General features: G+C 34.5%; 1 protein-coding gene across 8 annotated transcripts in view; it reads right to left on the reverse strand.

Moving 5' to 3' along the window:
• Nucleotides 1-26174, reverse strand: part of LOC100473137 (disintegrin and metalloproteinase domain-containing protein 32) — a 175136-nt gene that overhangs the window by 73829 nt on the left and 75133 nt on the right. For 7 of the 8 annotated variants that reach the window (XR_004621916.1, XM_034647551.1, XM_034647550.1 and 4 more), the window contains 3 exons: nucleotides 22412-22589; nucleotides 16398-16490; nucleotides 14795-14990 (listed from right to left, as the gene is read on the reverse strand). Coding sequence is in view for 7 of the 8 variants with exons in the window: in XM_034647551.1 (XP_034503442.1) it covers nucleotides 14795-14990; nucleotides 16398-16490; nucleotides 22412-22589 (467 nt within the window). In the remaining variant the exon portion in view is untranslated. The remainder of the gene's footprint in view (nucleotides 1-14794; nucleotides 14991-16397; nucleotides 16491-22411; nucleotides 22590-26174) is intronic. The other variant, XM_034647553.1, reaches the window with a different exon arrangement.

Below are 26174 nucleotides of genomic sequence, written 5' to 3' on the forward strand. Positions count from 1 at the left end.
TCAAATCAAAACCACACTGAGATACCACCTTACGCCAGTTAGAATGGCAAAGATAGACAAGGCAAGAAACAACAATTGTTGGAGAGGATGTGGAGAAAGGGGATCCCTCCTACATTGTTGGTGGGAATGCAAGTTGGTACAGCCACTCTGGAAAACAGTGTGGAGGTCCCTTAAAAAGTTAAAAATTGAACTACCCTATGACCCAGCCATTGCACTACTGGGTGTTTACCCCAAAGATACAGACGTAGTAAAGAGAAGGGCCATATGCACCCCAATGTTCATAGCTGCATTGTCCACAATAGCCAAATCATGGAAGGAGCCGAGATGCCCTTCAACAGATGACTGGATTAAGAAGCTGTGGTCCATATATACAATGGAATATTACTCAGCTATCAGAAAGAACGAATTCTCAACATTTGCTGCAACATGGACGGCACTGGAGGAGATAATGCTAAGTGAAATAAGTCAAGCAGAGAAAGACAATTATCATATGATTTCTCTCATCTATGGAACATAAGAACTAGGATGATCGGTAGGGGAAGAAAGGGATAAAGAAAAGGGGGGTAATCAGAAGGGGGAATGAAACATGAGAGACTATGGACTATGAGAAACAAACTGAAGACTTCAGAGGGGAGGGGGTGGGGGAATGGGATAGACTGGTGATGGGTAGTAAGGAGGGCACGTATTGCATGGTGCACTGGGTGTTATACGCAACTAATGAAGCATTCAAACTTTACATCGGAATCTGGGGATGTACTGTATGGTGATTAACACAATATAATAAAATAAAATTAAAAAAAAATTATCTATGATAATAGGAATGATAACAACTGTTGCCTTAAAGTAATCAACTGAAAAGAGATATAAAGAAACAACTAAACAGACGGAAAATTTCCACCTTTTAATTGGGTAAAGATTACATAAATATGTGCATCTTTCAAACTCATTAAAATACACAAAAGATCTACTAAATTCACTTTATGTAATTATATCCAACTTTTACAAGTCCACAGTTAATACTGCTAGTAGAAGTATGATAGCCAGAAAGGTAAATCCATATCCAAATTATATCTATATTCTAGTGAGAATAAGTTGCTACTTCTAAATATCTAGAAGGATCTAATGTCATCAAGCTGGCACAGTGGCTGGCCAGTCTGTCAGGGCATTGTTCTTTCTCAGAAGCTGAATTTTGTCTCATTGCTGTTTACTGGTTGTTAACTTAGCAACAAAGGTAGCCAGATCATCTCAATGAGGGAAATTTCTATTTTTGAACCTACTCATTGTCTCCATCCCTGCATCCATGAATTCTATGTACATGGGTTCACTATGAAAGTATTAGGGTACCTGGAGAAAAGGGCTGACATCAACAGGACAAATCATCTTGTTAATCTTATTGTTGAGAGCCTCCTCTATGTGGAATGCCCTTTGGTAAGCTTTACATGCAACACAAATATCTTCACACTCCATGCTTATTCTGAGAGGCACAACCACATATATGTACTCCAGAACTCCCTGTCCTCAATTTTTCAATCTTATTTTTCCAATTTCTAATTAAGTGCATATCATTAGCCGCATCAAATATCAAGATTAATGAACCTGTACCTCTGGATATCTCTTTTCAGTCAAAGCATAAAACTAGACAAACTGCACAATAAGAGAGTTTTCCTAGAAATTCTAGATTTTCTAGAACCTAAAAAATTCTAAGTTTTCTAGAGAAATTTCCTAGGTTGCTGTTTTTCAGACAGCTCTGATTTTAATAAGCAGAAAGCATGCACTTCCAACTGATGTCAAAATACTGGACAGACTCATCTGTACCAGACCTCAGTTTTTTCTTCTTCTAGCAACTGGCTATAGGAGACTCCCGATAAAGCCATATGTATGCACTGAGAAAGGGTTAGAGATGTAGCTGGAAGTAGGTGGCATAAGACTATAACCACCTGCTCATATAAATTTACTTATATCTACCTCATTGACATTTTACACATCATCTTTCTGGCTTTTTATGTCATACAGCATTGTGTTCATGGTAGGCAGCTCAGATTTCATGACTTAGGGAGAACTGAGATTCACCTGCCCTCCTTAGACATGATACTTTTTCCAGAGTGCCACAATCTCTGCAATTCCATTATGTATCCTTGACACAGACTTTGAGAATCAGATTCCCTTTACTGTCATGCTTGCACTATTTGATTTTTACTTTCACAATAAATAATTTTCATAATTCATGTACCTATCAAATACTCTTACACCCTACTTCTTGCTAGAAGAAACCAGCATCCACCATAAAGATTGAAAAATGCCAGATATTACATTTCCAAACTCCTTTTGCAACCAGATCATGTGTATGTGGCTTAATCATGGCTAGTGGATCCTGAGGAAAATTCTGCTGGGGACTTCTGAAAAAGATTGTTCTTTCTTGTAAAAGAGATAGGTAGAAACCTATAAGCCCCTTTTCCCTATCTTTAAAGAAAAAAACCACCTGGATGTGATGAAGGGAAAATTCAAGAGAGTGATGGGGAAGTCAGTGTGGAGATTTGACAGTGATGAAATTCAATGATCCAGAACTAAAAAGCATCTCTTGTCTCTTTCATTATGTGTACAAAATAAATCTCTATTATTTAATCCCCTTTTCTTCAGGCATGCTATTAATGTGGATAAAAGTTGCTAATACAACATTCAAGTCCTCACAATACAGCCAGATATGTGAGCTGCTTACAAAAGCAAAATACAGTTGTAAAAGAACCTTTTGCTATTCATTTATTCAACAAAATTGATTGAGCAACTATTTTGTGCCATGTATTATTCTATGTGTTGGAGATACAGCAATGGACATAAGATACATAGCTTCCCATTTACATGCTAGTGAGGGAGACAGACAATAAATAAGTAAACAAAAAAGTGGTGAGTCATATGATGTTAAGTACCATGGAGAAAAATAAAACAAGCCAATTGAGAGTTCAAGAAAAGGTCTAATCTTTATTATTTCCCCCCTTGTGTTAGTTTGGGGTTTTGTTTGTTGTTGTTGTTTTAAGATTTTATTTATTGATTTGAGAGAGAGAGTACAAGTGGGGGGAGAGAGAGAGGGACAAGCAGACTCCCCACTAGTGAGGAACCTAATGCGGGGCTTGATCCCAGGACCCCGAGGTCATGACCCAAGCTGAAGTCAGATGCTTAATCGACTGAGTCACCCAGGTGCCCCATGTGGTTCTTTTTCTAGCTCTGATAGGTGTAAGATTAAATTGCTAAAGATTTTTCTTGCTTCTTCTCTTAGAACTGCTTTTGCTGGATCCCAAAGGTTTTCAACTGTTGTGTTTCATTTTCATTTGTTTCCATGTACTTTTTAATTTTATTTTTTATTAAGTTTTTAATTTTAATTTCACTATAGTGAACTTACAGTGTTATATTAGTTTTAGATGTACAATTTAGTGATTCAACAATTCCACACATAATTATTCAGTGTTCATCATGATAAGTGTACTCTTAATCCCCTTCACCTATTTCACACATCCCCCACCCACTTCCCCTCTGATATGCTTTATTTTAAAAAAGTACCCTCAGTTAAAGTTATTTTTTTTTCTACAAGAACATTTTTTACTTGAGGCATACTTCAGAATACATGGAGTGTATATATAAAACATTCATCCAAGAAAAACAGAATACACATTTTCTTTAATTACACACAGAAGAATCCCCTGGTCATGTCATCATGTAAAAAGAAACATAACAGCAGGCACCTGGGTGGCTCAGTTGGTTAAGCACCTGACTTCTTCTTTTTTTTTTTTTTAATTTTATTTTATTATGTTAATCACCATACAGTACATCCCCAGATTCCGATGTAAAGTTTGATGCCATTAGTTGCGTATAACACCCAGTGCACCATGCAATACGTGCCCTCCTTACTACCCATCACCAGTCTATCCCATTCCCCCACCCCCTCCCCTCTGAAGTCTTCAGTTTGTTTCTCATAGTCCATAGTCTCTCATGTTTCATTCCCCCTTCTGATTACCCCCCTTTTCTTTATCCCTTTCTTCCCCTACCGATCATCCTAGTTCTTATGTTCCATAGATGAGAGAAATCATATGATAATTGTCTTTCTCTGCTTGACTTATTTCACTTAGCATTATCTCCTCCAGTGCCGTCCATGTTGCAGCAAATGTTGAGAATTCGTTCTTTCTGATAGCTGAGTAATATTCCATTGTATATATGGACCACAGCTTCTTAATCCAGTCATCTGTTGAAGGGCATCTCGGCTCCTTCCATGATTTAGCTATTGTGGACAATGCAGCTATGAACATTGGGGTGCATATGGCCCTTCTCTTTACTACGTCTGTATCTTTGAAGCACCTGACTTCTGCTCAGGTCATGATCCCAGAGTCCCAGGATTGAGCTCCACATTGGGCTCCCTGCTCAGTGGGGAGTCTCCTTCTCCCTCTGCCCTTTAACCTGCTTGTGCTTTCTCTCACTTACTCTCTCTCTAATAAATAATTTTTTAAAAAAAGAAACATAACAAATATTATAAAATTAATATGACTGAAATCATACTAAGTTTTATTCCAACCAAAACTAAAAAAGCAAAAATAAAACAAAGCCAGAAAACCTATAATGAAAATACTAAATATTTAATGTGTAAATATTAAACAACACACTGCTGCACAAGCAATGGGTCAAATAAATAAAATGGCAAATCAAAATATGTCTCAATACAAAAGATAAAGAAAACACAATATTTCAAAACATATGGGATGGAGCAAAAGCAAATGTTAGAGTGAAATTGATGCTATAAATGCTTGTATTAAGAAAAAGGTTGGGGTGCCCTTTTTCTAGATATGTCATTTTAAGTAAGAAAAATAAAAGAAAAAATAAACTATTTGGACTACATCAAAATAAAAATCTTCTGCACAGTGAAGGAAATAATCAACAAAACTAAAAAGCAACTGACTGAATGGGAGAAGATATTTGCAAATGACATATCTGATAAAGGGTTAGTATCCAAAATATATAAAGAACTTACCCAACTCAACACCTCAAAAAAACCCAAATAATCCAATTTAAAAATGGGCAGAAGACATAAGCAGACATTTCTCCAAAAAAGACATGCAGATGGCCAACAGGTACATGAAAAGATGCTCAACATCACTCATCATGAGGGAAATGCAAATCAAAACTGCAGTGAGATATCACCTCACACCTGCCAGAAAGGCTAAAATCAACAACACAAGAATCAATGGGTGTTGGTGAGGATGTGGAGATAAAGGAACCCTCATGCACTGCTGGTGAGAATGCAAACTGGTACAATCAGTCTGAAAAATAGTATAGAGATTCCTGAAAAGGTTAAAAATAGAACTACCTTAGGATACAGCAATCACTCTACTGGGTATTTACCCAAAGAATATATAAACATTAATTCAAAAGTATACATGCACCCCTGTGTTTATAGCAGCATTATTTACAATAGCCAAGATATAGAAGCAGCCCAAGTGTCCATCAATTGATGAATAAAGAAGTAGTATATATATGTGGAATATTATTCAGCCATAAAAAAGAATGAATCTTGCCATTTGCACAGCATGGATAGAGCAAGTTATTATAATGCTATAAGTCAGTCAGAAAAAGACATATACCATATAATTTCACTCTTGTGATTAAAGAAACAAAACAATTGAGCAAAGGGAAACAGAGAGTGGAGAGAGGCAAGTCAAGAAACAGTCTCTTAATTATAGAGAACAAACTGATGGTTAGTTACTAGAGGGGAGGGGAGTGGGGGAATGAATGAAATAGGTGATAGGGATTAAGTAGTGCATTTCTCATGATGAACACTGGGTGATGGATGGAATTGCTGAATCACTGTATTGTACACCTGAAACTAATATAACACTGTATGTTAACTACAAGGGAATTAAAATTAAAAAATAAAAATAATAAAGCAAAAATAAACAAAAAACAAAAATGCAATAGAGAACTTCAACAGAATCAAGCAAACAGAAGAAACAATATGCAAATCTGAAGACATGTCCAGGTACAGGGGAAAAAAGAATGAAAAAGAGTGAAGTCCCACAGGATTATGAGACACCAACATATGAATAAGTAAATGCATTAATTACAGTCACATTAAAAGAAAAAGAAAAAGAGGCAGAAAGCTTATTTAAGGAAAAATAGCTGAAAAATTCCCAAATCTTAAAAGACAAATGGGTATCTAGGTTCACAAAAGTCAAAGGATCCAAAACAGGATCAACCAGGATAAGACTAAACAGATTCACATTATAAACAAATTATCAAAAGTCAAGGAAAAAGAGAATTTGAAAGAAGGCAGAGAAAAGTGGCTACTCATATACAATGGAACCCCCACAAAACTGAGTGGATTTTTTAACAGAAACCTTGTAGGCTAGGATGGAGTGGATGATATATTTGAAGTTCAAAAAAAATCTGCCAACCAAGAGTACTATATCCAGAAAAAATGCCTTTTAAAAATAAAGAAAGATAGTCTTTCTCAAGCACAAAGTGAAGGAGTTTATCACAACTAGACCTGCCTTCAAGAAATGCTTAAGGGAGTTCCTTAAATTAAAATGAGAACACACTAAGCAACAATGAAAAAGCATAAAAAAATGTAAATCTCAATGGTAAAGGTAAATATATGAACAACTGCAGAATAATATAAAGCTGTGATGATATATAAATTACTTTCAATCTAATACAAAAGTTAAAATATAAAAATTTGTTTGTATTTTGAATACACAATATAAACAGAAGTAATTCTGACTAAAAGGGCACAAAGTGTGTGGAGGGGGAATAGAAGTATAGATTTTAAAAGTATAGAAGTTAAGCTGTTATCAACTTAGATGGTCACAACTACAAGTCACTTTATATAAGCCTCAAGCTGTACAAAGGAAAAATCTATAACAGATACACAAAAGAGAGAAAAGAATCAAAATTACTACAAAAAAATCATCAAATTACAATGGACAACAATGACAGAGACAATACAACTGCAAAACAGACAGAAAACAATAAACAAATGGCAATAGTAATGGATTAAATTCCCCAACCAAAGGGCATAGACTGGCAAACGGATTAGCCTCAGGGCCAACCCAGAGCTAGCCTCTCCACTATGCATCTGCAGACAAGTGGCCCAAACACTATCATCAACATCTAATGCAGTGTGTATGCCTGGGCAGGAGGGTGCAGCTATGCTAGAGTATGCCAACAGCCAGTGACAAGACAGCTGCTAGTGAGCCCATAATTGGCCTCAGCCCTTGCTGCTTGTCCTGCCCTCTATCACTATAAGTGTGTATCCAACCAGCCCCTACCCCTACACGGGCACCTGGGACAGTCCTCTGCAGCCAAGGGTGCGCACTCAATCACCTCTAGCCACCACCACTGCCTGTCCCTAGTCTCTCCACTGGACCTGGAGGTGTTGCTGAGGACTCCAATTGCTCCAGCAGCCACTGAAGACTGTCTGACCACACAATGTCCACGCCATGAACCCCAATGGACTAAGCCAAAGAGATATTATACCCTGTGGACCCCATGCCACCAACACATACCCAAACTGGGTACACCGCACCACTAGACCCAGGGTCACCACCTACTCAAAAGAGCCCCCTCCCATAGATGAAAGCCTTCCCTTACCAAAGTCAGTCCATAAAGTCTGGAAGAGGTGACTGCTTCTTCAAATGAGTAGATAACTACACATGGCTATAGGGATCATGAAGAAGAGAAACATGATACCACCAAAAGAATACAGTAAACCTCCAGCAAATAGCTTCACACAAATGGAGATCCAGGAATTGTCTGATAAAGAATTCAAAATAATTGTTCTAATAATGCTCAGAGAGCTACAAGAAAACACAAGAATACAGATAAACAATTTAATAAAATAAAAAAACAATACAAGAAGAAAATGAGAGGTTCAACAAATAGAAAACATAAAGAGAACCAAACAGAAATTTTGGAACCGAATAATCCAATAACTAAACTGAAGAATTCAGTAGAATAGTTCAACAGTAGAACTGACCACGCAAACAGAAAAATCAGTAAGCTAGAAGACAGACCAATTGAAATTATCCAATCAGAGAAACTAATGGAAAAAGAATAAAAGGGAATAAAAAAAAGCCTATGTGACTTATAGGACACCTTTGAGAGAAATAATGTATGCATCATTGGAGTAGAAGGCTTACTTAAAGAAATAATGACTGAGAACATCTCAAGCCTGGGGAGAGATTTGGACATACAAGTTTATGATGTTAATAGATCACCTCAAAATTTCAATCCAAATGATCTTCTCCAAGACACATAATAATAAAAAAGACACATTGTAATAAAACTATCTAAAATCAACAAGAGAAAGTGGCAAAAGAAAAATACTCTCATAAAAGGGAACCCAACCATAAAGTTGTCAGTAGATTTCTCAGCAGAGATCTTGCAAGTCAGGAGACAATAGGATGATATAGTGAAAGTTCTGAAAGAAAGAAACTGGTAACCAAAAATACTTTACCCAGCAAAGTTGTCCTTCAGAAATTAAGGTGACATAAGGATTTTTCCTAATAAATAAAAGCTAAGGGAATTGATCAACACTAAATCTGCCTTAGACAAAATGCTAAAAGGAGTTCATCAGGCTGAAATGAAAAAAGCTAATCAGATTAGTAACATGAACACAAATGAAAATATACAACACATGTGCAAAGGCAAGGACATAATCAAATACATAATACTCTAAAACTGTAATATCGTGATGTGTTAACTCTAGTATAAAGGTTAAAGGAGAAAAGTATTAAAAATAGCAATAGCTACAGTAATTTCTTTTTTTTTTTTTAAAGATTTTATTTATTTATTTGACAGAGATAGAGACAGCCAGTGAGAGAGGGAACACAAGCAGGGGGAGTGGGAGAGGAAGAAGCAGGCTCATAGCAGAGGAGCCTGATGTGGGGCTCGATCCCATAACGCCGGAATCACGCCCTGAGCCGAAGGCAGACGCTTAACCGCTGTGCCACCCAGGCGCCCCGGCTAGCTACAGTAATTTCTTATTGGATTCACACTACAAAAAGATGTAATTGTGACATTAAAAACAGGAGGGGAGAAATTGGAAGGGTGTTGAAATTGATCAAATATATTATTATTGGCATAAAGTAAGCTGCTATACATATATTTATGTCTTACAGTAATCATAAACAAAAATCTGTAGTAGATTCACAAACAATAAAGAGAAGGGAATCAAAGCATGCTACTACAAAAATTCACAAATTCACAAAGGAAGGCAGAAAGAGAGGAAGAAACAAAGAAACTACAGAAAAGCAAAATAACAATTAACAAGTTGGAATTAGAAGTCCTCCCCTATCCACAATCATTCTAAATGCAAATGAACTGAATTTTCTAATCAAAGGACATAGAGTTCCTTCATGAATGGGTAGAAAAACAGGACCCTGGGCGCCTGGGTGGCACAGCAGTTAAGCGTCTGCCTTCGGCTCAGGGCGTGATCCCGACGTTGTGGGATCGAGCCCCACATCAGGCTCCTCCGCTGGGAGACTGCTTCTTCCTCTCCCACTCCCCCTGCTGTGTTCCCTCTCTCACTGGCTGTCTCTATCTCTGTTCAAATAAATAAATAAAATCTTAAAAAAAAAAAAAAAAGAAAAAGAAAAACAAGACCCAAGTATATGCTGCCCACAAGAGAATCACTTCAGCTATAAGGACACACATAAGCAAATGAAAGGAATGGAAAAAGGAATGTTTTCCAGGCAAGCAGAAAACAAGCAAGCAGTGATAGCTATGTATCAGACAAAATGGGCTGTAAGCCAAAATGGCAACAAGAGGGGGTAAAAATCATGATACAATAAGGCAGTCAATTCATCAAGAAGATATGACAATCATAAATATATATATGCACTCAATACTGGAGTACCTAAATATCATAAGCAATACTAACAAAACTGAAGGGAGAAATAGACAACAATACAATAATACTAAGGGACTTAAATATTCCACTTTCTACAATGGATGGCTATCCAGACAGAAAATCAACAAGGAAAAGCTGGACCAGGACCAGACTTTGAACCAAATGGATGTAACAGACAATACAGAGTATTCCATTTAGCAGCAGCAGAATACACATTCTTCTCAAGTGTGCATGGAACATTCTCCAGGACAGATCATATGATAAGTCATGAAACAAGTCTTAGCAAATTTAAGACTGAAACCATACAAAGTAACTTTTCCAACAACAATAATATGGAACTAAAAATTAATAATAGAAGAAAATCTGGAAAACTCACCAATACGCGGAAATTAGAGAACATGTTCTGAAACAACCAGTAGGTCAAAGAAGAAATCAAACATGAAATCAAAAAATATACTGAAACAAATGAAAATGGAAGAACAACATATCAAAATCTATGGGATTCTGCAAAGCAGTTCTAACAGGGAAGTTTATAGCAATAAACACCTCCAAATAAGAAAAAAGAAAGGTCTCAAACAACCTAACTCTATACCTCAAGGAAAATGAAAAAAGAACAAACAAGTCACCAGATTAGCAGATGGAAAGAAATAACAAAGAGCAGACTAGAAATGAATTAAGTAGGGATGAGAAAAACAATAAAAAGATTAACAAAATAAGAGCTGGGTTCTTGAAAAGACACACAAAATTGACAAATATCCAACTAGACTAAGAAAAAAAGAAGACTCAAATAAATAATTATAAATTAGAGACATTATAACTGATAACATAAACACACAAAGGATCATCAGCAACTTTTATGAACAATATATGCTGACAAATTGGATAACCTAGAAAAAGTAGATAAATTCCTAGAAACATAACCAACCAATACTAAATCATGAAAAAATAGAAAATCAGAAGAGACAAATAGTGAATAATGAGACAGAATTAGTAATCGAAAACCTCCCAACGTAAGAAAGGCCAAACCAGATAGTCTACCTGGTGAATTATACCAAACACTTAAAGAAGAATTAATGCCAATCATTCTCAAACTCTTCCAAAAAACAAGAGGAGAGAACATTTCCAAATTCATCCTATGAGGTCAGCTTTATCTTGATACCAAAGTCAAATAAGAACACTATAAGGAGACCAACACCTCTAATGAATGCAGATGTAAAAATTCTCAACAAAATATTGCTAAACTAAATTCAACAGAACAGTAAAAGAACCAAACACCATTATCAAATGGTATTTATCTCTGGAATGCAAGGATAGTTCTACATATGCAAATAAATAACTGTGATATACCTCATTAATAGAATGAAAGATGAAAGATCATAAGATCCTCTCAATAAATACAGAAAAAGCATTTGACAAAATACAACATCCTTTCATGATAAAAATAACCAGCAAATTGAGTACAGAAGGAACATACCTTAACACATAAATACCACATATAATAAACCCACAGCCAACATCATACTCAACTGTGAAAAGCTGAAAGCTTTTCCTCTAAGATGAGGAATAAGACAAAGGTGCTCATTCACACCCCTCCTATTCAACATAGTACCAGAAGTTGTACTGAGAGGTGTCAGGAAAGAAAAACAATAAAAGGCATCCAAATTGGAAAGGAAGAAGTAAAACTGCCTTGCAGAAAATATAATCTTATATAGAGAAAGTCCTAAAGACCCAACCAAAAAGGTGTGTTAGAACTATTAAATTCAGTAACTCTGTAGGGTACAAAATCAACATACAGAAATCATTTGAACTTCTATACATTAACAACAAAACTGAAAAAGAAATAAAGATAACAATACCATTCTCACTAGCATCAAAATCAATAAAATACTTCAGAATAAATTTAATCAAGTAAGTGAGAGATCTGTAACCTGAAAATTACAAGATTTTCATGAAAAAAACTAAGATACAAAAGAAAAGATATCTTGTGTTCCTGGATCAGAATTATAGTATTAAAATGTCAATACTACCCAATACCATCTGTAGTTTCAACGTAATCTATATCAAAATTCCAACAGCATTTTTCAGAAAGGGAAAAAATTCCTAAAATTTGTATGGAACCACAGAAACTCTGAAAAGCCAAAGTAATCCTGAGAAAAAACAAAACTAGAGGTACACAATTTCAATTATACTCCAAAGCTGTAATAATTGTAACAGACCAATGGAACAATGGAGAAACCAGAACCAAAACCCGTGTATGTGCTCAACAAATATTTGATGAGAGAGCCAAAAATACTCAATGGGGAAAGGAGAATCTATTCCATAAATGACATTGGGAAAACAGGATATTCACATGTAAAAGAATAAAAGTAAACCCCTAGTTTACACAAGTCACAAAAATTAACTTGAAAGAGATTAAACACTTAAATGTAAGAACGAACACCATAAAAATCCTAGAAGATGACATAGGGAAAAAGCACTGACACTGACGTTGTTGGCAATCACTTTTTAGATAGATACGACACCAAAGCACATGCAACGAAAATAAGAAGTAATAAATGGGACTTCAGCAAACTAACAGGCTCCTACATAGCAAAAGAAACAATCAAAAAATGAAGACAATCTATGGAATGGGAGAGAATATCTGCAAATCATGTATCTGGTAAGGAAAATGTCCAAAATATATAAAGAACTTGAAAAACTCAATAGAAAAAACCCAAACAAATTGATTTAGGGATAAGCAAAGGAATAGAATAGACTATTTTAAAAGACATAAAAATAGCCAAAGGTACATGAAAATATGCTCAATATATCACTAATATCAGAGAAATGCAAACCAAAACCACAATGAGAAAACTTACGTTTAATTAGAATGGCTCTCATCAAAAACTCAAGAAATAACAAATGTTGGCAAAAATACGGGGAAAATGAAACACTTATGCACTGTTGGTAGAAATGTAAATTGATATAGCCACTATGAATACCAGTATGGAGGTTCCTCAAAAAATTAAAAGTAGAACTACTATATGATCCAGCAATCCCATTTCTAATCCACTTCAGATCCACAGGAAATGAAAACAGGATCTTGAATAGAAATCTGCATACTTATGTTTATATCAGCATTATTCACAATAGGCAAGATATGGAAACAGTGTCTATCAATGGATGGATCGATAAAGAAAATGTAGTATTTATATAAAATAACATTTTATTCAGTCATGAGGAAGAAAGAAATCCTTCCATTTGTGCCAACATTAATAAACTTGTGGGCATTATGCTAAGTGAAAGAAGTTAGACAAGGAAAGACAAATGCTCTGTAGTATTACTTATATGTGAAATCACCAAAAAAAAAAAAACAAAAACAAAAACAAAAAACAAAACTGAACTCAAGGAAACAAAACGTACATAGCCTGTGATTACCATAAGCTGGTAGGTGGGGGAAAGGGAGAGATGCTTGTCAAAGGGTACTAATTTCTACTCATAAGATGAATTAAGTTCTGGGGTTCTAATGTACAACATGATGATTATACTTAATAATACTGTATTACATCCTTGAAAGTTACTAGGAGAAAAGATTTTAAATGTTCTCACCACAAAAAGAAATGGTAATTATAGGACATGATGGAGGTGTTAGCTAACAATATGGTGGTAATCATTTTGCAATATATAAGCATATCAAATCAACATGTTATATACCTTAAAATGACACAATGTTATAGATCAATTATATCTCAATAAAGCTGCAGAAGGCAGCAAGGGTCAGGAAAGACTTAAGACCTGAAACTGTAAAACTACAAGAAGAAAACAGGGGGAAAGCACTTGAACAGTGGTCTAAAATAATATTTTAGATATGACATAAGAGCACAGACAACAAAAACAAAAATAGACAAGTGGGACTGCATCAAACTAAAAAACTTTTTAAAAAAATATTTATTTTTAGAGTGAGAGAGCAAGGGAGGAGGGGCAGAAGGAGAGAATCTTTCAAGTAGACTCCCCACTGAGCAGGGAGCCTGACGTGGGGCTGGACCCAAGACCCATGAGATCATGACCTAAGCTGAAACCAAGAGTCAACCGACTGAGCCACCCAGGCGCCCCCAAACTAAAAAACTTCTTAATAAATGAGACCTATAGGAGAAATATTTGCAAACCATGTATCTGATAAGGGGTTAATCTACAAAATATGTAATAACTCATAATAACTCAAGAGCAAAAACAAATAATGAGATTTAAAAAGAGCAAAAGACCTGAATAGACATTTCTTAAAAGAAGACATACAAATGACCATCAGATTTATGAAAAAGTGCTCAGCATCACTAATCATCAGAAAAATGCAAATCAAAACCACAACTTACACCTTTAAGGATAGCTATTATCAAAAAGATAAAAAATAACAAGTGCTAGCAAGGATGTGGAGAAAGGGAAACCTTTGTCCACTGTTGCTGGGAATGAAGTTGGCGCAGCCATTATGGAAAACTGTACGTAGACTACTCAAAAATTAAAAACGAACTACATTATGATCAAGCAATTTCATTTCTTGGTATATATATGTAACTAATATGTTAAGTACCATGATTGTGGCAATTATTTCATAAAACATCAAAACATCAATTCATATACCTTAAATATGTATCTTTGTCAGTTATACCTTAATAAAGTTTGAAAAAATTAAAAATACAGATATTAAATAGAATAAAGAATTTAAATATACATAATTTACACATGTATATATGTATATGTATATAATTATGTATATAATTATATATGTGTGTACATGTACATTGCTATAATTATATTTATAAATGTAATATGCATATACACATATATAATTATATATAATTAATTTCTACTTGCCTTGGTAATGTTAATAAAAATATGAAGTACCAACTATGCAGATACTACAAACAATATTACCTTTTCCAAATGTGGTCTCACAACGTGCATCTGTGTCCTGGCAGCCTCCATCATAACATACATATTGTTGATTACATGTATGTCCATTCTTTACAGTTATATCATATGGACAGTCTGGTGAGTTTCCATCACAAAACTCAGGAAAATCACATTGTCGATGTCTTTGTCCCCTACATAGAACACCTGCTCTTTCAATCTAATAGAAATTAAAATATAAAAAAATAAAGCATTACATTTAAGATTGCTGTGTTTCTCAATATTTGTTTCAAAATTGTTCTATTTTAAAATTTTTACTTATAGTTTAATGATCTATTTATTCATTAGTGTCTATTAGTACCTTCTTTGTATAAAGCATTATGCTTATCATATTGGAAAAAATGTTATCAACTACAACAGGAAATAAGCATATACACATGGAAAAGTATGGAAAAATATAATGCAAATATGATGTGATGACAGCCAAAGTTCTGTTTGTGTTTCAGTGAAAGAGAGGAAAAATCATGTTTACCTTGAAATAACATTTCTTGGGTGAAAACAGTGTAATTCAGACAATTTCCAATAAAATATACTAATTCAAAGCATTTTTGTAAGTATGGAATATTTGCAATTCTATAACAGGTGTGATACATAAATAACTGAGAATTAATAGAGGAAAACCAAAGGGTAAAGAGGCAGTTCTTAGAGAAGAAACTCAATCATGATTGTTATCCTGAATTATCCTGTAGTTAATTAACACTTTCATATACAGAATCTGAAAATGTATATAAACAATCTTAAAGGGGCATCTATCTCATACTTCTTAATTGATGATTTCCAATTGACAATAAAAAGATCACAGAGGTAAGAATGTAATCACAAGATAAGATTCTAGAAAAAAATAACAAAACTGCCTTAGTCGAGGATAGTCAACAACACAGAGCCCATGGTAGCTAGTTCAATAGAGGGACTGTCATATGACAAATCTGTTACAAATATATTACAGGAGCTGAAAAGGAAAATGGGACAAGAGACAACATCTTCAACATAAAAACTAGTATGGGATCTTTCAATTAAATGATCTTTGAATAAATAAGTTTGTAGTTTAAATTTTGTGCTAATGTAGCATTTAGAAAGTGCTATTCTAATAAGTTTCATTATTTATACATTTATGGGAAACTGCTGTGTCTTTCAATTACATACCTACAGTTACCTATCACAACCAGTAACAATATTTTTATTTCTAAAAATATAAATAATGGATAGAGTAAATAAAAAGTCCCATCTAAGGGAGATCTTCTGTATCGAAAATTGTATGATAGCTCTCAATCAAGGCTTAAGAACAACAGCATCAAATTAGGCTGAATAATGGTATAAGAAGAAAACCTGAACATCCAATTAAGATTCACAAAATCAGAAATCTGATTCTGAATCTATTATATTTTTCTTTAGTTGAAAATTCACTTATTTTTTAAGTTTTAATTTAAATTCATTAGTTAACATACAGTATAATATTAGTTTCAGAAAGTTCATTTATTTTTATTTACAGCTATAGTCTAAGTGATTTAAAGTATCTAAGACATGATTCATTATATACTTAGAAGATATAAATAAATTTAAGTCTTACTTGACAGTTCCTGCAGCATAATCCTACATCACACTGTGATCCTGGTTTCAGTGTACAAGTTCGAAAATTACAACAGCTAACAGCTCCACATTGCTATGAATTAATGGAATGCACAAGCAAGAATACATCATGATACTAATATAAACTTTGGCAGGAACTATATTTACTGGGCTTATTTTTTTAGTTTTGGGGAAGAATATGCATGCTGTCAATATTTATATTTCTGCATCTCTAAACAATTAAAACACTAAAGTAAGGCTTTCACTTCAGGTCAAAACAGAGTAACTCGTACCAAGCAACTCTTACTCAACTAGAAAACTAGGAAAAATATATGAAACAACTTTTTTCAGAAATTAGAGAATAGTAAGAGAGAGCAGAATGGTGGTTAATACTGTCTGGAGGATGGGAAAAAGGGGGAAATACTGTTCAAAAGGTAAAAATTTTCATTTAAGAATGAATTAGTTTTCAGGATCCACTGTACAGCATGATGACTATAGTTAACAATACTGTATTGTATACTTGAAATTTGCTAAGAGGATAGATAAAGTGTTCTCACCAAATACAAAAAAAAAAATGGTAACTGTGTGAAGTGATGGATAGGTTAATTAGTTTGATTGTAGGAATCATTTCAGAAGGTATACATATACCAAAACATCATGTGGAACGCCTTAAAAACATAACTTTTACTTGTTAGTCATACTTCAATAATGCTGGGGAGGGGGTATGTAGAGTTTAAGCCCACCGCAAAGTTAGAACATTCCCAAAATTTCTCTCAGTACTTACACCAAACACAAGTTCAATGGATTTCCAAAAACCACTCACAGATTTGGTAATTTACTAAAAGGACTCACACAAACTCACTGAAAGCTGTTATATTCACAGTTATGGTTTATTATACAGAAAAGATGCAAATTAAAATTAGCCAAGAGAAGAAGCAACTAGGACAGAAGCCAGGAAAACCTCATACTGCCATCACTATAGGGAATTACGGACATAATACTCTCCCAAAATTTATGTTTGAAATTCCTGACTTATGCTATGAGGCCAGGGTTACTCTAATACCAAACCCAGAGACATTACAAAAAAGGAAAATTACAGACCAGTATCTCTCATAATTATTCAAACATCAATGAATTCATCATATCGACAGGCTGAAGAAGAAAAACCATATGACCGTAACAACTGATGTAGAAAAAGCATTTAACAAAATCCAATACTCTCTTAATGAATTATACAAAATATTAGCAAACTAGAGATAGAGAGGAACTTCCTAAGTTTGATAGTGAACATACAGAGAAAACCTACAGCTAATATCATATATACAGTGAAAAACTATAAGCTTTCCCCCTGAGATCAGGATCAAGACAAGGATGGTCCTCACTACTCCTTTCAACATCTTACTGGAAGTTCTAGCTGATGCAGTAAGACAAGAAAATGAAATGAAAAATATACAGGTTGAAAAGGAAGAAAACAAAAATGTGTTTCTTCCATATATTCTGTGATTGGCTATGTAAAGAAAATCCCAAATGATTGATCAAAAAGCAAAAAAAAAAAAAAAATCTCCTGGACTAATAATTTATTATAGCAAGATTGCTGGATACAAAGTTAATAAACAAAAGTCAATTGTTGGGACCCCTGGGTGGCTCAGTCAATTAAGTGTCTGCCTTCAGTTCAGGTCATGATCCTGGGGTTCTGGGATCAAGCCCCACATCAGGCTCCTCCGCTGGGAGCCTGCTTCTTCCTCTCCCACTCCCCCTGCTTGTGTTCCCTCTCTCGCTGGCTGTCTCTCTCTGTCAAATAAATACATAAAATCTTTAAAAAAAAAAAAAAGAATGCATGTTTGGGTTAGCATTCAAAAACCAATCAATGAAATGCACCATATTAATTAATGAATTAATTTTAAAAAGGAGAAAACTCATTTGAATCAGCTCAATAGACACAAAAATAAGATACTGGACAAAATTCAACACTAATTCCTGATTTGAGACTCTCAGCTAACTAGAAATAGAAAGGAACTTGTTCAAAATGCTAAGGGTACTTATTTACCAAAAAAGCTTTTGTCTAACATTATATTTAGTGGTGAAATTCAGAAAGCATTCCCCCCCCCAAATAAAAACAAAGCAAAGACCATTCTCAACATTTCTAATTGACACTAGATCCAACATGAATTCACAAAAGTCAATAGTATTTTATATATTAGCAATGGATAATTGTTAAACAAAATTTTAAAACAATGCTACAGAAACAAGTAAACTTTAGAAAAACCAAATGAAGAAGAAGAAGAACTAAATAAGTGAAGATATACAGCATGTACATTGATTGACAGACTCAATTTTAATAGAAAAAGTAATTCTCCCAAAATTGATATATGAATACCACACAATTCCAATAAAGTCCCTATATTCACATGCTGATTCTCCAACTTATATGGAAATACAAATGTCTCAGAAAAATAAAACTATCCTGGAAAAAAGGAACAAAGTTGGTTGATTCACATTACCTGTTTTCAAGATTTACTGTGAAAATGCATTAAATAAAACAGTGTAGTGCATAAGTATGGTTACATAAACAGAAAAGAATCCAGAGATAGACACACATGTATAGTAATTTACTTTCACAAGAATGCTAAGGTAATACAATAGTGAATATAGTCATTTTAACAAATACTGCTAGAAAAATTTGATATTCAAATGGAGCATAATGAACCTCAAAAAAAATCTTCTCAAACACAAAAACACAACCAAAATGTATCAAAGACTAAATGTGAGTGATAATTTTAAAACTTCTCATAGAAAACATAGGAGAAAATATTCATGACCTTGAGTAAGCAAAGAGTTCCTAGCACACAAAAAGGATGACCATAGAAGAAAAAAAATAATAAATTGGTCTTCATAAAAAATAAAAAATCCCTGCTATTCAAAGATGCTGTTAAGCAACCAAAAAGGTAATACATAGATTGGAAACAAATATTTGCAATATACATGTCTGACAAAGGACTAGTATCCAGCCTATAGGAAAAAAACTCTTACAAATCAATAATAAAAAAACGAACAACTTAATGCTTAATAAGAACATGAGAACATGCTCAACATTATTATAGTCAAAGAAAATACAAACCAAAACCATTGTAATGGCTAAAATTTAAAAGGCTGCAACATCACATTTTGGTGATGATGTGGAGGAAATTAAGTTTCATATGTTGCTGATAAGAGTGTAAAATAATACAACACTTTGGAAAATAGTTTGCCAGTTTCTCATGAACATACACTTATATGATCCAGCAATTCTAGTTTTAGGAATTTGGAATAATGGCCCACCACTGTTAACAACTCAAATATCCATTAGCAGGTAAATGAAAAAACAGATTATCTTCTATTTAACAACAAAGTATTACACAAAATAAAAAGGAAGAAACAATTGTGACATAAAACAACGTTGAATGAATCTCAAAACACAGTATTGAAAGGAAGAACCCGGGGCACCTGGCTGGCTCAGTCAGAAGAGTATGTGACTCTTCATCTCAGGGTCATGAGTTCAAGCCCCACATTGGGTACAGAGATTACCTAAATAAACAAATAAATAAACAGAAAGTAAGTAAGAAAGAAAGAGAGGGAGAGAGGGGGAAGAAAGGATAGATATGTACTGCATCATTCTATGCAGACACTTTCTAGATTAGGTAAAACTGATAATCAGAGGTTTTCCTGAACAGGTATCACAATCTCAGATTTCAAGATATAGTACAAAGTTATAGTAATCAAAGCAGTATGGTACTGACACAAAAACAGACACTTAGATCAATGAAACAGAATACAAAGTTCAGAACTAAAGCCACACTTATATGGGTCATTGATCTAAAACAAAGGAGGCAAGAATATACAATGTGGAAAAGACAGAATCTTCAACATAAAGTGTTAGGAAAATTGGAGAGCTACATGCAAAAGAATAAAACTGGACAACTTTCTTACACCATACACAAAAATAATCTCAAAGTAGATTAAGAAACTACATGTGAAACCAACCTGAAACCATAAAACTCCTAGAAGAAAACATAGGCAGTAATTTCTTTAACACAGGCATAGAAACATTTTTCCAGATATGTATCCTCTGGCAAGGGAAAAAAAGCAAAATTAAACTACCAGGGCTGCACCAAAATAAAAAGCTTCTGCACAGCTAAGGAAACCATCAATGAAACAAGAGGGCACCTGCTGAATGGAATAAGATATTTGCAAATTATATATCCAATAAGGGATTAATATCCAAAATATATTAAGAACTTATACACTTCAACACCAAAAAAAAACCCCTCCAATTAAAAAATGGGCAGTGGACCTGAATAGACATTTCTCCAAAGAAGACATACAGATGGCCAACAGACACATGAAGAGATACTGAACATCACTCATCATCATGGAAATGCAAATCAAAACCATAATGAGATATCACTTTACACCTGTCAGAATGGCTAAAATCAAAAACATAAGATAACATGTGTTGGTAAAAATGTGGGAAAATATAACATGCATTGCTTAGGAATGCAAATTGTTGTAACCATTGTAGAAAACAGTATGGAGTTTCCTCAAGAAATTAAAAATAGAAATATCAAAGAAACCCATAATTCTACTACAAAGTACTTACAAAAAGAAAACAAGAACACTAATTCAAAAAGATATGTGCACCACTATGTTTATAGTTGAATTACTTATAATAGCCAAGATATGGCAGCAACTCAAGTGTCCTATGACAGATGAATGGACAAAGAAGATGTGGGAGATTCTATATCTATAGATATAATGGAATATAAATAGATGATAGATGATAGCTAGCTAGCTAGCTAGCTATAATGGAATATTACTTAGCCACAAACAAAACAATAAAATCCTGCCATTTGTGACAACATGGATGGACCTAGAGGATATAATGCTAAATGAAATAAGTCAGTCAGAGAAAGAAAAATACCATATGATTTCACTCAAATGTGGAATTTAAGAAACAAATCAACAACAACAATAAAAAGACAAACAAAAAAAACAGAGAAAAAATGGTGGTTGCTAGAGGGTGAGTAGGCAGAGGAATGGAAAAAACAGATAAAGAGGATTAAGAGTACACTTATTATGATAAGCACCAAGAAATGCATAAAATTATTGAATCATACTATGCTCCTGAAAATACCATAACACTGTATGTTAATTATATTTTAAGAGAAAGAAATTAACGAGAAAAAGAAATTAAGAAATTAAAGAAAGAGACAGAGAGAAAGAGAGGAAGGAGGGAAGGAAGAAGGGGGGAGGGAAGGGGAGAGGAAGGGAGGAAAGATGGAAAGCAGAATTAAGAGGGAGGAAATGTTCTACAAATGGCAAAACATATTAAAAAGGCACAGTAATTAAAACAGTGTGGTATGGATACAAGTATATTCAGACCCCCATATGTATCACACCCTAACATCACTTCCATCTATCTTGTAATCATGGAAATGTACAATATCTGCAGCATGGCTGCAAATACTGAATTGTCTAAAAGTACTACAACCTGGCCTTTTGCATTCACTATATTTTCAGAGTTTCGCTACCAAGTGAATAATTAAAACCACCCTATGTTCAGACTGTAATATTAAGAGCCTTACCTTACCATATTACAGATTCCATTGTGAAATAATATCCTAAAGGATACTTGATGGTCGGCTGACACATTAATCTTCAATAAAACGTTTATAAAATATTCAGAGGTTAAGCACAGGCTTGGAAAGATCTTATATATTTAGTTTAGAACATAAAAGCTCATTCTAGACTCCCATTTTTCCCATCAGCAATAATTTTTAAGAGTACATTTTATACTTGTTCAAAATCCTTCAACCTACATCTATATAGTATATTCTTGTACGTATTTCAAACTGGATTTCACTTCCTGTAAATATTCTGCGTGGTACTCAGTCATATTTGAGATACATAGCATTAATGACAAAGAGATGATCTAAAACAATAAATTTATTAATTAACTTTCCTATTTATCAGACTTACTTCCTCAGTACCACAGTCACACACTTCACCTCTCTCCACTTTGCCGTTACCACAGATTGATGCCGGACCTGTTTGCATTTGTGGCTTATTCTGAAGACATTTGGCACCCATATTTGATACAAAATTTTCAAAGTCACTCAAACTGCAACTGCTAAAAGTCTTCACACCACTTGATCGCCTAGAGGTAAATCCATACAATGTTATTGGCAGTACACTTCTGAAAACACAACTCTGTATAATATAAATTAATTTCAAAATGTTAAATTTAATAAGTAATGATAAATGTTTATAACAAGTGCTTAGAGGTCAAAATTATTCCTGGATAGATCATGTGATTTTATTCACTGGGATACATGTCCTTGTTCAAATAAAATTAAGTACAACATAATAGTAAAAACCAAACAAGCCAATTAGAAAATGGCCACAGACTTGAATAGATCATTATTCAAAAATACATATAAATGGCCAAGAGGAAAATGAAAAGGTGCTCAATATCACTAATCATCAGAGAACTGCAAATCAAAACCATAATAAGATATCACCACACACCTGTTAAGATGGCTATTATCATTTTAAAAGATCAGATTTGGCAAGGATATGGAGAAATTGGAATCCTTGGTACACTGTTGGTGGGAATGTAAATTGGGGCAGTCACTGTGGAAAACAGTAGAGAAGTTCTTCACAAAATTAAAATAGAGGGGCGCCTGGGTGGCATAGCGGTTAAGCGTCTGCCTTCGGCTCAGGGTGTGATCCCAGCACTATGGGATCGAGCCCCACATCAGGCTCCTCCGCGATGAGCCTGCTTCTTCCTCTCCCACTCCCCCTGCTTGTGTTCCCTCTCTCGCTGGCTGTCTCTATCTCTGTCGAATAAATAAATAAAAATCTTTAAAAAAAAAAAAATTAAAATAGAACCACTATATGATCCCATAATCCCACTTCTGGGTATATATTCAAAATAACTGAAATCAGGATCTCAATGAGATATCTGCACTCCCATGTTCACTGCAGCATTATTCGCAATAGCAAAGATAAAGAAGCAACCTAAACTTCCACTGACAGATGAATGGATAAAAAAAAAATGTGGTACATACATGCAATGGAATATTATTCAGCCTTAAAAAAGAAGGCAATCCTGCTATATGCAACAACATGGATGAACCACGAGGACATTATGCTAAGTGAAATAAGCCACTAATGGAAGACATATACTGCACGATCTCACATATATATCTCAAATAGTCAAACTAATGGATGCAGAGTTTGTACCATGTATAATGGTAGTTGTCAGGGGCTAAGAGGAGGTGGAAATGGGGAGTTATTCAATGGGTATAAAGTTTCAGTTATTCAATATGAGTACATTTTAGAAACCTGCTATACAACAAGTACCTATAGTTAACAATACTGTATTGCACATTTAAAATTTTAAGAGAACTCCTGTTAAGTTTTCCTACCATAATAAAAAAAATTAAGACTACTTTTAATTTAACTTTATTTTTATAAACATTATAAACTAAATGTACCTAAGAGAAAACTTTGAGTTTCTGGGCATGACTGTATATAAATTCTTATATAGAGAGAAAGATATTTACATGTATATGATGTCTCTTGCCTAGGAATGGAGAAAACCCTGTATCCATTTATGTCAATTCCCAGATATAGATCAACAATTCTTCAAACTTCTCTTCTACGCCCTCAGGCTTTCCCCTGACCATTATAATATTAAGAATCAAGCTCTTTGAAAATTTGAATCTTTTCTATTTCAATGTTTTTTTCATTATTTATTCACAGATTGGTAGTACATATATAATATGATAGATGATTCATTAAGTAGTAAGTTGTTTGAGGCAGGAACTTTATCATCTTTATTATTGGTATTACTTATCACAAGTACAGTACTTAACAAACACAGAATCAATTTTCTATTGATTTTTCATAATAACAAAAAGCTTTCATTAAAAAAACTATACTGTGCTTAGTTCTGAGCTTTCGAACAAATATCTTTGATATCTGTCCACATACCACTAATAAAGATAACTTCAGAGAACATTCCCATAGCATGAGTCATTTTCAATACGTAGTAAAAATCTATCAGACAAGGAGAAAACTGACATTTATTGAGCACCTATTATTAGCTAGGTATTTTAGATACTTGAATATTTAATCCTCACGACTAATCAGGGAGATTGGTATTGCCACCAACATTATATAGAAATTGAACTAGGGGCGCCTGGGTGGCACAGCGGTTAAGCGTCAGCCTTCGGCTCAGGGCGTGATCGCGGCATTATGGGTTCGAGCCCCACATCAGGCTCCTCTGCTATGAGCCTGCTTCTTCCTCTCCCACTCCCCCTGCTTGTGTTCCCTCTCTCGCTAGCTGTCTCTCTCTCTCTGTCAAATAAACAAATAAAATCTTTAAAAAAAAAATCAGTTGCATTTCTATACATGAACAAAGAGACTGAAAAAAGAAAGAAAAGAAAAGAAAGAGAAAGTAGGGAATCCATTCCATTTACAAGAGCACCAAAAATCATACGTTTTCTTGGAACTAACCAGAGACATAGGGATCTATATTTTAGAAACTACAAATCACTCTTGAAAGACATTAAAGAAGACACAAAAAGATGGGGAAATATTCCATGCTCATGGATCTGAAGAATAAACATGGTTAAAATGTCTATGCTACCCAGAGCAATCTACACTTTCAATGCCATCCCGATCAAAATTTCAATGACATTTTTCAAAGAGCTGGAACAAACAGCCCTTAAATTTGTGTGGAACCAGAAAAGGCCCCGAATCACCAAGGAAGTGTTGAAAAGGAAAAACAAAGCTGGGAGCATCACAATGCCAGATTTCAAGTTGTACTACAAAGCTGTGATCACAAAGACAGAATGGTACTGGCACAAAAACAGACACATAGACCAATGGAACAGAACAGAGAACCCAGAAATGGATCCTCGGCTCTTTGGGCAACTAATCTTTGACGAAGCAGGAAAAAACATCCAGTGGAATAAAGACAGTCTCTTCAATAAATGGTGCTGGGAAAATTGGAGAGCTACATGCGAAAGAATGAAACTTGACCACTCTCTCACACCATACACAAAGATAAACTCCGCATGGATGAAACACCTCCATGTGAGACAGGAATCCATCAAAATCCTAGAGGAGAACATAGGCAGCAACCTCTACGACATCGGCCACAGCAACTTCTTTCATCACACATCTCCAAAGGCAAGCAAAAGAAAAAATGAACTTGTGGGACTTCATCAAGATAAAAAGCTTCTGCACAGCCAAGGAAACAGTCAAAAAAACTAAGAGGCAGCCCACAGAATGGGAGAAGATATTTGCGAATGACACTACAGATAAAAGACTGGTATCCAAGATCTACAAAGAACTTCTCAAACTCAATACACAAGAAACAAATACTCAAATCAAAAAAATGGGCAAAAGATATGAACAGACACTTTTCCAAGGAAGACATATGAATGGCTAACAGACACATGAAAAAATGTTCAGGGAAAATCAAATCAAAACCACATTGAGATACCACCTTATGCCAGTTAGAATGGCAAAAATTGACAAGGCAGGAAATAACAAATGTTGAAGAGGATGTGGAGAAAGGGGATTCCTCCTATATTGTTGGTGGGAATGCAAGTTGGTACAGCCACTTTGGAAAACAGTGTGGAGGTCCCCTAAAAAGTTAAAAATTGTTCCTGCAATTGCACTACTGGGTATTTACCCCAGTGTTACAGACGTAGTGAAGAGAAGGGCC

The sequence above is a fragment of the Ailuropoda melanoleuca genome, chromosome 18 (assembly GCF_002007445.2).
Source record: "Ailuropoda melanoleuca isolate Jingjing chromosome 18, ASM200744v2, whole genome shotgun sequence".
Lineage (NCBI taxonomy): Eukaryota > Metazoa > Chordata > Mammalia > Carnivora > Ursidae > Ailuropoda > Ailuropoda melanoleuca.